The sequence below is a fragment of the Coregonus lavaretus genome, assembly GCF_964263955.1.
Source record: "Coregonus lavaretus genome assembly, contig: HAP1_SCAFFOLD_294, whole genome shotgun sequence".
NCBI classification, from domain to species: domain Eukaryota; kingdom Metazoa; phylum Chordata; class Actinopteri; order Salmoniformes; family Salmonidae; genus Coregonus; species Coregonus lavaretus.
This window is the reverse complement of record NW_028165697.1, coordinates 286,738-301,365: the sequence shown is the minus strand read 5'-3', so window position 1 is coordinate 301,365 and position 14,628 is coordinate 286,738. Positions and strand designations below refer to the sequence as shown.

Genomic DNA, 14,628 nt, shown 5'->3' with positions numbered 1-14,628 from the left:
GTGTTCTGAGTGGCAAAAAAAAAAAAAATGTTTTATAACATTTAGATATGTGCATACTGGCTTTCCTTAGGCAAACGCATTTAGAAGGGAAAGAAGTGGAACCAATTAATACTTTTCTTGCTCTTCAATCAAAACAAAACCTTCACAAAGTGGTGCGTTTTGTCCCAAAATGACCCCTGAGGATTAGTGTGTTCTCATTTGTCAGTAATTGACCCTGACATACTCCCTTTAAATTGTACTATTTTACTCAAATATATACTGTAATGTACTACTATTATGATGATGACTATTATGATTTTACTTCACGGTAAGTAGAGCAAAATGTTCCTTTTTCAAACTCCCCGACGGTAGATGGCGCTGATGAGCGCCACTGAACCATATGCGCTGCACCCCGAAGTTAGTGACAGAAGAAGAGATACTATTGCTGCGAAATACAAAAACGTCACTACCTCAAGAAGTCTGATAATAACTTGATCTGAGACGAGACTAGGTATGTAACAATGAAATGTCGTCCAATTGAGTACTCACTCTCTTAAACTTTAAATCTTGAAGTAAATTATTTGTTTGTGCGTGTGAACATGATTTAGTGTGGTGAATGTATTCCAAATAATTTAACATAAATACAGGAAATGATGCGCAAAAATCAGCCGCTTTTGCAAGTCAAATCTATGCTGGACAAATGCACATTATTTTAATGACAGTTTTTGGATTACATGTTTTGTCTGCGCATTTGTTGGGTCGTATGTGACCGATGGTTAGCGAGCTCTCGTTTGGCCATGTGTTACTTGGCCATGTGTTACTAGCTAACGTAGCCTAGACTAGCTAGCTAGCTAGATATTTGCACGACAAAAGACAGGAAGTGATCAACCTTTTGCTAATATAGGATACTTGGATCGGTGATTTCATAGATTTCACATGCACAGATTGAATCCTATGAGATCAATGATTTTATTCTATATCAGGGTCATGATGTGAGTTCAGTGAGGAAATATTGTTCAGCTTTACTGGAGGTGGCCTCATTAAAGACTACCATGTGGGGCCAATAAAGCATTTTCAGCCATGAATATTCCATCACGTGTGTGTGTGTGTGTGTGTGTGAGAGGGAGAGAATGTTCACTGCAATCTGATAACGAATAAGGGCATGTCGTAATCCAGGTGGAATAAACTGTGTCCCCCACATTGACAGAATGTCTGTATTTTTGTGTTATTTATTTTACAGGAAGCTGAGGGGGGTCATTTCCTGCGAGACCTTGCGCAACATGTAAAGGAAATGTATGCGATCAACGAGGAGGGTGCCGTGGCGAGTGATGGTCCAGAGGAGGTAGGCGTCATCCGTAAGTGATCACCGGTCGGAGTTTTGCAAAGGCTTCTGCAATTCTTCTTGGCGTGACATATGCTCTGAATCTCAGCCACCCCTAAAAGGCGGAGTACACGTTCAAGACATTCCAGAAAGTGTTTGTGGAGCTGGACTGCTCAAAGCACACAGTCAAGATGACAGGCCTCAAGAACAAATGACTGTCTTAAGCAGAATGCCAGGCCAGAGGACAATTGTCATAGACTGAATGTCAGGGTTAGTTTGTAACACCTTCGTAGTTAAACGCTGAGGTGCCTTTTGGAACTCTTCTATCCCTTCATTTTTTCTGGTAGCAGGTCAGGAACGGTGTCCTCTACCGCAGGCCCGCTTGTTGTTGGTGAAGCTGCCTGGCCCACAGAATCTGTGCTGGGACCAATCTCTGCCTACCGGGGGATGGTCACCGAGAGGCGGGACTCGAGCACATTGCGGTCTGGGACCCCGTCCCCGATGGGCCCGTGGCGGTCATCTACGCTAAAGAAGTTAGAGGGTAAGGAAGACACGTTTATTCTGCAAGGTGTGTTTTAAAGGGTCACTGCCACTGTATTTTCCATTGCGTTTTTGTATACGAAAGATACAAAAGAGGTGTTTTTAATGAAGGATGTCATTGTGAAATGTAATGTCCATTTTGTTCCCGTACAGTTGCGGTTTGAAATTTCCTTTTTGGAATCCGTTGTATCATTTTGAGGTTTCATCAAGGTCACACACCTTTTACCACTGGTATTTTGACAATTCTACCATCAATCAATTAAGTGGATCTATAAAGCCCTTTTTACATCAACAGATGTCACAAAGTGCTATACAGAAACCCGGCCTAAAACCCCAAACGGCAAGCGATGCAGATGTAGAAACGCGGTGGCTAGGAAAAACTCCTTAGAAAGGCACAAACCTAGATAACAACCAGGCTCTGAGGGGTGGCCAGTGCCCTTCTGCCTGTGCCGGGTGGAGATTATAACAGTATACGTGGCCATTAAGGGCACATTTTTCTCCAAGATGTTCAAACGTTCATAGATGACCAGCAGGGTCAAATAATAAGCACAGTGGTTGTAGAGGTTGCAACAGGTCAGTCAGTACATCAGGAGTAAATGTCACTTGTTGTTAGTGTTGTAGTTCCTATTTCTACGGTGTTGCCTACCTGCAGCAATCAGGATTTACCTGCAGTGTTGATAGCAATTCAGTAATTTGTCAACTCATAATAACAGATGTTTTGCAAACCGTTGATGTTTAAATAAATGGATTCCCGGTGTCCGGATACCTTTTCTCTTAAGGGATGTGATTGAGTGAATCCAAAGTAAGTTGGTCTAAATACATAATAGGATGAATCATTCAGGTAAAATAACACAATGTCTATTTGAGTCGAATCAACGTAATATAATCATTTTTACGTCTCTATCATCTTTACTCAATGTATTGGACCACATCAACTCAACTTACTCAAGCTTATCTACTCATAAAAACAAGCAAAAAGATCTACTCAACAATATGACGTGTGCTTTTGTTGACTGTAATAGCTTGAGTACATTCCACAAAGTCATTTTTTACAGTGTATCTAAAGACACGTTTGTTGTGGTGATGCACTTTTTCTTTGACGTTGAACTTGCATTGAACAGACAAATCCACTTCGTTACAACCCTTTTGTAGTATGACTTAGGAATATTTGTTGATGATCCTAATGTCTATGCGTGAATAGTGATTGGTTGTTGGTGAAATATTGCTGAGAACCCATCGTTTCCTGGCCTTTTTTCACTATTGAGCAATTTTGAAACATTTGTTTTGCTATTGGATTCATAATGGTGACCTGGGACAAGTAATTAGTGAAAACCAGAGTTCAGCAGTTGCCATTAAAGCGATCGAACCAAGTCATCCTAATAGGCTAGTATTAGCCTAAAGCAGGGTTTCCCAAACTCGGGCCACGTTTTGGGAGTTTTTGCCCTAGCACTACACAGCTGATTCAAATAATAAACTCATCATCATCAAGCTGGAGTATTAGAATCAGTTGTGGAGTGCTAGGGCAAAACGCAAAACGCGCACCCCTTGGGGACCCCAGGACCGCGTTTGGGAAACGCTGGCCTAAAGAGCAAATGCTGAAAGGGAATCACCATGAGGTGCAGTACCCACATTTAACCACAAGATGGCCTCCGTGCTCCACTGTAAAGTTTGGGCCTCTGCATGACAGTTTTTTGGATGACATGTTTTGTCTGCACATTTGTTGGGTCGTATGTGACCGATGGTTAGCGAGCTCTCGTTTGGTCATGTGTTACTAGCTAACGTAGCCTAGCCTAGACTAGCTAGCTAACTTGTAGCTAATTTTCCCCAAACCTCTGACACTCTCTAGCGGTAGGATGACTAAATCGCTGCGAGGTCAACGTTTAAATTCAACGGTACGTTTTGCTTCTAACGACACCCTTCTAGCTAGCTGACCACCCATTTTCAGTGCAATTTGAGAAAGTGAAGGCAGGTTTTGAGCGTTTTCAAATAAGTTATATGTACACATTTAGTGGAACACGCTGCGTATTCTAAAATTTGACTGCGCGACAGACCACACATCATGTAATATCCATCTGTTTACCTCTGAAAAATAGCTAACGGATTTTCTAATGTTACTAGCTTAGTTGCTAAATGTTGATAGAAGTGCTAAGACAGCAAAAAGGGAAAACATTTAAAGCGTTAGATAATACATATCACGAAAACAGCGGAATGTGGTCAAGCTTTATCGTATCAGACGGAGGCGTTTTGCACAATCTGCAAAAATGTATTTGGAACTTTGACCCGTGAACTGTTTGACACCTATCACTGTTGGGTATGTTTCGTCTTACAACAGCTACATCGAGGTAGTATTTAGTCAAATTGTACAATGTATCCATCAATATTAAACTCATTGGGACACTAATTGTCATTACAGATAACATCACACAAAAAACTTGGGTACACTTTTAGCTATTGTGTAAACGTTCATCACCTTTCAATGCCTTGGCTGTGAAATGTAAATGTGTATACATATTCAGATATCTTTCCAAAATGTGTATAGTATGCCAAGTTATTTAGGTACATGTATTAACACCACAGCGTGGAGAAAGTCAAGAGGAAGCAATGGACGTGTTCCGTGCCATGGAGGACTGCTGGGCAGGGATGGCTATCCCCCAGGCTGCCAAGGTTAGGCTTATTTTGTTATTAGGAGAGTACCGTGTGTATGTGATGTTTATCTGCTAGTAACAGTTTGGTTTTCTTATCTACCAAGGTGCGTGGTGTACCTCGGCAGACCCTGGCGGACAGGCTGAGCGGCCTGGTGACCGGTGGTTGTCGCAGTGGACCGCCCACGTTGCTTGCACCAGAGGATGAAAATTCTCTGGTGCAGTACTGTATCTACTGCGTCGGCCGTGGGATCCCCTTCACCAGACAGAGGCTGATGAAATACGCCGACAAAATATGCAGGTATTTGGTGTTCTCTGTATTTATGTATGTAGACTGGTGGACTGACTGTTCTCAATGTGTGTGATGTAAATGTGGATGTGTATGGTGATGCCAAAACAAACATTTTCATCCTGGATGGACACTTATATGTATTCTATTCTATTGTAGGTTTCGGCACCCATGGGAAACAATCCCACCACTGGGGAAGCGGTGGTGGGAAATGTTCAGGAGGAGCCACGAGAACCTGCGCGTGAGGAGGCCGGACACCCAGGACAGGGGGAGTGCTGAGTGTGGCACGCGTCTGACGATGGACACCTTCTTCGCTTCTTATGAGAAGCACTTGAAGGAGAGTGGGTTGAGGGAGAAACCCAGACAAATCTATAACTGCGATGAGTCTGGGTTTCGTAGCGACCAGAGCAGGCACAAAGTGCTTGCTCCCCGGCCCGCAAAACACGTGTACCAGCAGGCTCCTGGGACCAAGGAGCACATCACAGTGCTGGCCTGCGTCAACCCAGCTGGGGAGGATGTCCCCCCCCCCCAATCCTCCCCCCTCCCCCTTTATCATCTACCCCAAGTGTTTCCCCGGTGGCCACTACACACTTGGATGCCCCCCCCCCCAAGCCTTGGCTAGCGGTGGCTACATTGACGGGGACCATGTTCAGGAAGTGGTTTCTGCACTTCATTAAGCATGCAGTGAAGGAGCGCCCTCTCCTTCTCCTCTTCGATGGGCACAATAGCCACATGGACCCGGAGGTGCTCGCGGCGGCACTAAGGGAAGGGGTTCTACTTCTTTGTCTTCCACCACACTGCACCCGTGTCCTGCAGCCGCTGGACGTGGCATACTTTGGCCCTTTAAAGGCTGAGTTCTCCAAGGTAGCTGGAGACCTTAGCCATTTTGACCACTCCTACATGGTAAACAAATCAGAATTTGCCAGAGTATTCCGCTACTCGTACCATGCGCTATGTGGTGGAAGGGTTTAATAAGTGTGGCCTCTTCCCTTTTTGACCCTTCAGCCATTGAAGGGTCCCGTTTAATGTTGTCTCTGTCCCTACTGTGTCCCACCACCGTCTCTCCTGGAACCAGCAGCACTGTGCCATCTGTCAGCGCCTCCTCCCCAGCGACCACAGGAGGACCCTCAGCCCCATCTCCAGTCCCAGTCCCAGGCCTAGCTCTAGAAGAGCACCCCCTAATAGAGGGTGGGCTGATAGCGAAGGACCTGGTGCACATCCTTACTGTCCTGAAGTATCGGATGGACCGATACAGAAGAGTCGCTGTGGTCGCCACGTGCCTCACCGGGGAGGAATACACGCGCCGGTGGCAGGAGAGGGGTGAGAAGGAGAGGGCCGAGACAGAGGAGAAAGAGCGTCGGGCAGCCCTCAGAACACAGAGGGCACAGGAGAGGCCTGCCGTGGATGAGACCATTGGCGCCATCGCCTCTGCGGGACCCCCTGCCGGAACCACTCCTGACAGCTGTATCACCACTGCCAGTGCCTCCCGGTGTGCAACACCTGTAGGAGCCGCCGGAGTCCCCAGCTGCAGAAGGCCACGTGCCTACTCTCCCGGCCACACCGTCGTCGGCCCCTCAACCCCACCGTTACAAACACCGGCTCCTCCAAGCCATCGTCGGCGGTTTTGTCCACCGCCACCGCCCTGTCTGTCACCACCAACACGGCCTCCTCTGGACCAACTGCCTAATCAGACTCCCCTGGTCACACCACCGTAGCGGCCTCATCTGGTGTCCCTGGCCCCCTGCAATTTGAATACCGCCACCTCCACAGGTAAACGCGTGTTAAATTACATAAAAATGACTGTTTGTTATCTGTTTTATACAACAGCAATGTAAACAACAGAATATCTCTTTACATATCTACAGTGCATAGCACCAGCCCTCAAGTCATCTCCACCTCCTCCAAAACCTCTGCGGCTTCCTCCAGAGGTGTTGGTGTAAAAAAGTGGAAAAGGGTTTTCATGAAACATGCTCTGTCTAACAGTACTTTTTCTCAAACTGCAGCACAGAAAAGGAAGAGAAAAGCTCCACCGGTCACGTCGGTCACGCCACCCATGGCACCGCTCTCAGGTACTTCATCTGTTTTTCTCTCTCTCTCTCTCTCTCTCTCTCAGTTGTATCAATTACTATTGTTGCTGAAGAACTTCTACATTTTGTAAAACCATATTAATCCATCTATTATTTGGTATAAAAGAAGACCACCTGCTGTGCTCGCTGCGGGGAGCGTGATCCGCCTGCAAGCTCCTCTCAGGAGTGTAGATCCGAGGTGCCATGGTTGTGCTGTGACTTCTGCCAGCACTGGTTCCACTGCAGGTGTGTGCAGTGGGATCAAGAGGTAGCGGTGGAGCTGGAATATTATTGTGATTTTTGTGACAATATAAGGATGGAGGTCGAGATTTAATTGTTTGTGTTCATAAGAAATTATTTATTTGTACAAAAAAATAAGTCTAAAATGCTATATATATATATGGAACCACTCTTGTGTAGTTCTTCCTTTACTTTCCAAGTGCATCTCTGCAACAAACTCCAAGTGTTTTCATTGTTTATGTCAATGCACATCACTGAAAATAAAGGTTTATTTGATGTAAATTATTAATACTCATATTTTAGATTTAAACTGTTATCTACTTTCTCAAAACATAAGATGAATCTATAAGACAAATGATGAGACATTGTAGCTGATGGACCATTTTTTAATCGTCCTCAAGAGGGCGCACCGGGCCACGCAATGAAAACTGGACAGGAAATTCATTATTTTTTACCGGAAGCCTAGCCAACTAGTCAAACACTTCCGGTACGCGGGCCGTGTGTCTCTTGAACGGATATATCTTGTAATGGAACTGAATAGTAAGGTGGCCAACAACTGGGGCCCGAATGGCGATAATACGTGAGGTTTTTTTTCTCAAAACCGCTCATCAAAAAGCTGAAAATAGTATTTTCACTGAAATTTCAAACTTGCTAATTGCTAACATTTTGACATCACCAAAAATCACCTAACATTGATGGCTTGATCACAAGATAACATTGTTGAAGGTAATGCATTATTTAAATGCTGTTGAATATGCCGAGAATACGGCGTCCCACGCTACGTTTCCGCGTCCCCTTATTTGTGTCATACTACCTTTAGCTAGTAGGTAGCTAGCTAGGTTACTTTCTAAGCTAAGCTAACGTTAGCTAATTTAGGTTTGTCTGTATTAGCGCGAACTAGCTAGTAGCGTATCAACCGTGTTGAGACAGATAGCCTGCTCTGTTTAGAAGCCTCTCAGGTGAGTCGGCAGGCAAAAAAAGAAAATGCCAAATGATGTCTTCACTATGACAAACCTCTTTGTTATGAGCCTTGCTTGATGATATTTCAGTATTTGTCTTTCAGATCAATGAACAATTCCACAGGCTCACCGCAAAGCATCTTGAGGCAAGGTTTATGCAGGACACCCCTAAGCCCCTAAGTCCTTATTCCATTCCAAGGGAGGAGTACTTTCAGACAGATTGCGGGTCATGCTGGATGGTAAAGTATCCTCAGGAAAAATGCACTGTTTTGTATTTAGCTGGCTGATGTTCGGTGCTGCAATTTAAGCCACGGGCCCCACTGTGCTATTGTACACCTTTTGCTAAAATAGGATACTTGGGTCAGTGATTTCATATATTTCACATGCACAGATTGAATCCAATGAGATCAGTGATTTTATTCTATATCAGGGTCATGATGTGAGTTCAGTGAGGAATTATTGTTCAGCTTTACTGGAGGTGGCCTCATTAAAGACTACCGTGTGGGGGCAATAAAGCATTTTCATCCATGGATATTCGATCACGTGTGTGAGTGTGTGAGAGAGGGAGAGAATGTTCACTGCAATCTGATAACAAATAAGGGCATGTCGTAATCCAGGTGGAATAAAATGTGTTCCCCACATTGACAGAATGTCTGTATTTGTGTGTTATTTATTCTACAGGAAGCTGAGGGGGGTCATTTCCTGCAAGACCTTGCGCAACATGTAAAGCAAATCTATGCGATCAACGAGGAGGGTGCCGTGGCGAGTGATGGTCCAGAGGAGGTAGGCGTCATCCTTAAGTGATCACCGGTCTGAGTTTTGCAAAGGCTTCTGCCATTCTTCTTGGCATGACATACAGTGAGGGGAAAACAGTAATTGATCCCCTGCTGATTCTGTACGTTTGCCCACTGACAAAGAAATGATCAGTCTATAATTTGAATGGTAGGTTTATTTGAACAGTGAAAGACAGAATAACAGCAAAAACTTCCAGAAAAAAACGCATGTCCAAAATGTTATGAATTGATTAGCATTTTAATGAGGGAAATAAGTAGTTGACCCCCTCTCAATCAGAAAGATGTCTGGCTCCCAGGTGTCTTTTATACAGGTAACGAGCTGAGATTAGGAGCACACTCATAAAGGGAATGCTCCTAATCTCAGCGTGTTACCTGTATAAAAGACACCGGTCCACAGAAGCAATCAATCAATCAGATTCCATACTCTCCGCCGTGGCCAAGACCAAAGACCTCTCCAAGGATGTCAGGGACAAGATACTTATTTCCCTCATTAAAATGCAAATGAATTTATAACATTTTTGACATGCGTTTTTCTGGATTGTTTTGTTGTTATTCTGTCTCTCAATGTTCAAATAAACCTACCATTACAATTATAGACTGATCATGTCTTTGTCAGTGGGCAAACGTACAAAGTCAGCAGGGGATCAAATACTTTTTCCCCTCACTGTATGCTCTGAATCTCAGCCACCCCCAAAAGCCGGAGTACACGTTCAAGGCATTCAAGAAAGTGTTTGTGGAGCTGGACTGCTCAAAGCTCACAGTCAAGATGACAGGCCTCAAGAACAAATGACTGTCTTAAGCAGAATGCCAGGCCAGAGGACAATTGTCATAGACTGAATGTCAGGGTTACTTTGTAACACCTTCGTAGTTAAACGCTGAGGTGCCTTTTGGAACTCTTCTCTCCCTTCATTTTCTCTGGTAGCAGGTCAGGAACGGTGTCCTCTACCACAGGCCCGCTTGTTGTTGGTGAAGCCGCCTGGGGCACAGAATCTGTGCTGGGACCAACCTCTGCCTACCGGGGGATGGTCACCGAGAGGCGGGGCTCGAGCACATTGCGGTCAGGGACCCCGTCCCCGATGGGCCTGTGGCGGTCATCTAGGCTAAAGAGGTTAGAGGGTAAGGAAGACACGTTTATTCTGCAAGGTGTGTTTTAAAGGGTCACTGCCACAGTATTTTCCATTGTGTTTTTGTATACAAGAGATACCAAATAGGTGTTTTTAATGAAGGATGTCATTGTAAAATGTAATGTCCATTTTGTTCCCATACAGTTGCGGTTTGAAATGTCCATTTTTGAATCCGTTGTACGTACCATTTTGAGGTTTCATCAAGGTACACACCTTTTACCACTGGTATTTTGACAATTCTACCATCAATCAATCAATCAATCAATGAAGTGGATCTATAAAGCCCTTTTTACATCAACAGATGTCACAAAGTGCTATGCAGAAACCCAGCCTAAAACCCCAAACGGCAAGCGATGCAGATGTAGAAACGCGGTGGCTAGGAAAAACTCCCTAGAAAGGCACAAACCTAGAGAACAACCAGGCTCTGAGGGGTGCCCAGTGCCCTTCTGCCTGTGCCGGGTGGAGATTACAACAGTACGTGGCCATTAAGGGCACATTTCTCTCCAAGATGTTCAAACGTTCATAGAAGACCAGCAGGGTCAAATAATAAGCACAGTGGTTGTAGAGGTTGCAACAGGTCAGTCGGTACAGTCGGTACATCAGGAGTAAATGTCACTTGGCTTTTCATAGACCATTTAGAGGTTGAAATAGCAGCAGGTGCGGTACAGATTTCTATTGGGAACTGTTGAAAAAAGGCGCACCTACAACATTAATGGGTTAAAGGAAAAATGACCAAAGTAATATACAGTGGGGAAAAAAAGTATTTAGTCAGCCACCAATTGTGCAAGTTCTCCCACTTAAAAAGATGAGAGAGGCCTGTAATTTTCATCATAGGTACACGTCAACTATGACAGACAAAATGAGATTTTTTCTCTCCAGATAATCACATTGTAGGATTTTTAATAAATTTATTTGCAAATTATGGTGGAAAATAAGTATTTGGTCAATAACAAAAGTTTCTCAATACTTTGTTATATACCATTTGTTGGCAATGACACAGGTCAAACGTTTTCTGTAAGTCTTCACAAGGTTTTCACACACTGTTGCTGGTATTTTGGCCCATTCCTCCATGCAGATCTCCTCTAGAGCAGTGATGTTTTGGGGCTGTCGCTGGGCAACACGGACTTTCAACTCCCTCCAAAGATTTTCTATGGGGTTGAGATCTGGAGACTGGCTAGGCCACTCCAGGACCTTGAAATGCTTTTTACGAAGCCACTCCTTCGTTGCCCGGGCGGTGTGTTTGGGATCATTGTCATGCTGAAAGACCCAGCCACGTTTCATCTTCAATGCCCTTGCTGATGGAAGGAGGTTTTCCCTCAAAATCTCACGATACATGGCCTCATTCATTCTTTCCTTTACACGGATCAGTCGTCCTGGTCCCTTTGCAGAAAAACAGCCCCAAAGCATGATGTTTCCACCCCCATGCTTCACAGTAGGTATGGTGTTCTTTGGATGCAACTCAGCATTCTTTGTCCTCCAAACACGACAAGTTGAGTTTTTACCAAAAAGTTATATTTTGGTTTCATCTGACCATATGACATTCTCCCAATCCTCTTCTGGATCATCCAAATGCACTCTAGCAAACTTCAGACGGGCCTGGACATGTACTGGCTTAAGCAGGGGGACACGTCTGGCACTGCAGGATTTGAGTCCCCGGCGGTGTAGTGGGTTACTGATGGTAGGCTTTGTTACTTTGGTCCCAGCTCTCTGCAGGTCATTCACTAGGTCCCCCCGTGTGGTTCTGGGATTTTTGCTCACCGTTCTTGTGATCAGTTTGACCCCACGGGGTGATATCTTGCGTGGAGCCCCAGATCGAGGGAGATTATCAGTGGTCTTGTATGTCTTCCATTTCATAATAATTGCTCCCACAGTTGATTTCTTCAAACCAAGCTGCTTACCTATTGCAGATTCAGTCTTCCCAGCCTGGTGCAGGTCTACAATTTTGTTTCTGGTTCCTTTGACAGCTCTTTGGTCTTGGCCATAGTGGAGTTTGGAGTGTGACTGTTTGAGGTTGTGGACAGGTGTCTTTTATACTGATAACAAGTTCAAACAGGTGCCATTAATACAGGTAACGAGTGGAGGACAGGGGAGCCTCTTAAAGAAGAAGTTACAGGTCTGTGAGAGCCAGAAATCTTGCTTGTTTGTAGGTGACCAAATACTTATTTTCCACCATAATTTGCAAATAAATTCATAAAAAATCCTACAATGTGATTTTCTGGAAACAAATTTGTCAATTTGTCTGTCATAGTTGACGTGTATGATGAAAATTACAGATTTTTTTTTATCCACAGAGGGTTCTCCCCAACAAACTGGCAAAGTACACAGACTTACTAGAGAACCACAGAAAGCGTAAGTCCTCCTCTTCCAGTGATACTCTTGTGAAAAATGCAAAAATCACAGCCTTCGCTGCCCCAGGACGGGTAACACAAGCAACGCTTGACAAGCTGGTGCTAAATTTTGTATGTGAGGCCAACCAACCATTTTCTGTGGTTGAGACGCCATCCTTCAAGACTTTGATAGAAACCTTGCAACCTCAAACAGTAATGACAAGGAAAACGTTATGCACAAGAATACAAGAAGCTGCAAAACACAAGAAGAGCATAATCATCAAAAAGCTGAGTGCTGTGAACTATGTTGCTACCACAACAGACTGCTGGTCTGCCAGACAACGTAGCTACTTAGGTGTCACCTGTCACTGGATAGACAACACCTCACTGGAGAGGCACTCCGCTGCATTGGCTTGTAGACCTGTCAAAGGCTCGCACACGTTTGATGTCCGTGCTGCTGCATTAGAGGAAATACATTCTGAGTACCACATCAGGGAAAAAGTGACCATGGCGACAACAGACAGTGGCTCAAACTTCCTGAAGGCCTTTCGATTATATGGTGAGGAGAAAAAGGAGGAAGCCTTCAATGTACAAGAGGAGAGTGACTCCACCCTTGATGATGCAACAGAAGATCAGAGCGAGTCAGAGGTGGAGTGTCAAGATGTGTCTGCTATTCTGGATGACAACACAGGCCTTGAGTACCAACTTCCAAGGCACCAAAAGTGTGCATGCCATCTCCTCAATCTTATATCCACAGTTGATGCCACTGCTGCAGGAGGAGCTGCAAACGAAACCTACAAGAGGCTGTCTCGGTCTGCTTTTGCAAAGTGTCATGCTCTTTGGAATAAAACCAGCAGGTCAACCATGGCTCATGAAACAGTGGAACGTGAATGCAAGCTGCTGTTTCTCCGACCCAATCAGACACGCTGGAGCTCCCTGTTCCTCGCTGTAGAAAGGATTGTGCGCATTCACCGAGAGCAAGGAGAACAAGCAATTCGCAATGTCTGCACAGCATTAAAGATAAAGATGTAAGTTGACAAAATGTATATTTTGTTTTAAAAGAATAATAAAAATAAATAAGCCTTGCTGATTAATGGGTGATTCCACTTGTCTCAAGTAACTAAGTTTTCTTTGCATGGTGGTGTGACAATTGTGGATGACTTGAATGAAATCATTTAACTAATTTATTTTATTTTTATTTATTTGTGCATTTAACATGTACAATGCATAATAAACACATTGTACCAGAAATAGCTATAAGTAATTTTTTTATCGTTACATCTTTTATAGGTTCAATCCAGCTGAAATTGGGTTTTTGGTCGAGTATGCTGCTGTGATGAAGCCTGTTGCCATGGTCCTTAATATCCTCCAAGGGGAATCATCTGTGCATATGGGCCTCCTGCTGCCAACACCTTACCAGTTGCGGGACAAGATGAAGAGGTTGAAGTCAACTTGCAAAATGTGTACACCTCTTGTTCACGCCCTGCAGCAAGGGATCCAGAAACGTTTTGGAGACGTCATGAAAGAGCCTGAGCTGATTGCAGCAGCAATACTCCTACCAAGATTCAGAACATCCTGGACCACAGAGGAGAACATCTTAAATGCTGGTAAATATAATTGTTTATCAATTCAAATGTGAACCAGTAGACATTGACCTATATAACTCTGTATAATATTACTGTAATTTAGGATTATAGTGTGTCAGTGACAAACCACAGGGTGGCAATATAGTTAGAAGCTCAGGTAGCTTTTAATGTCAAACATCAGCAGCTTGACAGCCTATAGAGTAGAAGGGTAAGAATAATGTGCAGACTTAATTCGTTTGAAAAACGATTTATCTTGCCCTAAAGCCCACAGGCCTTGACTACATCAGAAATCACCTCAACACCGACTTGGATGATGTCACCAGCGCAAACAGCGGCCTCTCTGATGAAGACGACTTCTTTGCATCCATGGAGTTGGGAAAATCACAAGTAGGAGAGCTGGAGAGGTACCTTTCACGTCTGTCCCATGCAGGTATGGATCTACTCCACACCTTTCCTCGCATCAAGAAGCTGTCACTCAAAGTCAACACAGGTCTTCCTGCATCTGCAGCCTGTGAGAGACTTTTCAGTCATGCAGGACTCCTGTTCACTGCTAAACGATCACAGCTTCACAGCAAGAACCTTGAGAGCCAGCTACTGTTGAAGCTTAATAGTGACATCACTGAGCGATTCTTTGGTGAAATAGTTTGTTTCTGCATGTTTTGACACACACACACAAACTCCCAGTGGGGCCTTCAATATAAAAGGGTTTTCATGTTACTGTGCCAAAGAGTTCCTGGATTGTTGACTGAAGTCAACCAGTC

The 14,628-nt window shown here is 44.3% G+C and overlaps 1 protein-coding gene and 2 long non-coding RNA genes across 3 annotated transcripts; all 3 read left to right on the top strand.

Moving 5' to 3' along the window:
• Nucleotides 1-451: 451 nt before the first annotated feature.
• LOC311115578 (uncharacterized protein) lies at nt 452-5,797 on the top strand (the record flags this gene model as incomplete). Its single annotated transcript, XM_084190736.1, has 7 exons — nt 452-490; nt 1,220-1,334; nt 1,651-1,841; nt 4,418-4,504; nt 4,590-4,783; nt 4,931-5,267; nt 5,777-5,797. Exons 4-7 carry the CDS (start codon nt 4,442-4,444, stop codon nt 5,795-5,797), a joined length of 615 nt encoding a protein of 204 aa, XP_084046862.1. The 5' UTR covers nt 452-490; nt 1,220-1,334; nt 1,651-1,841; nt 4,418-4,441.
• A 1,051-nt stretch (nt 5,798-6,848) lies between these two features.
• Nucleotides 6,849-9,882, top strand: LOC311115581. The gene is made up of 3 exons (XR_014611289.1): nt 6,849-8,275; nt 8,718-8,819; nt 9,753-9,882. It is a non-coding gene; the product is annotated as an uncharacterized lncRNA (long non-coding RNA).
• A 34-nt stretch (nt 9,883-9,916) lies between these two features.
• On the top strand, nt 9,917-14,378 carry LOC311115582. Its single transcript, XR_014611290.1, has 3 exons — nt 9,917-9,946; nt 13,572-13,888; nt 14,132-14,378. It is a non-coding gene; the product is annotated as an uncharacterized lncRNA (long non-coding RNA).
• Nucleotides 14,379-14,628: the final 250 nt, after the last annotated feature.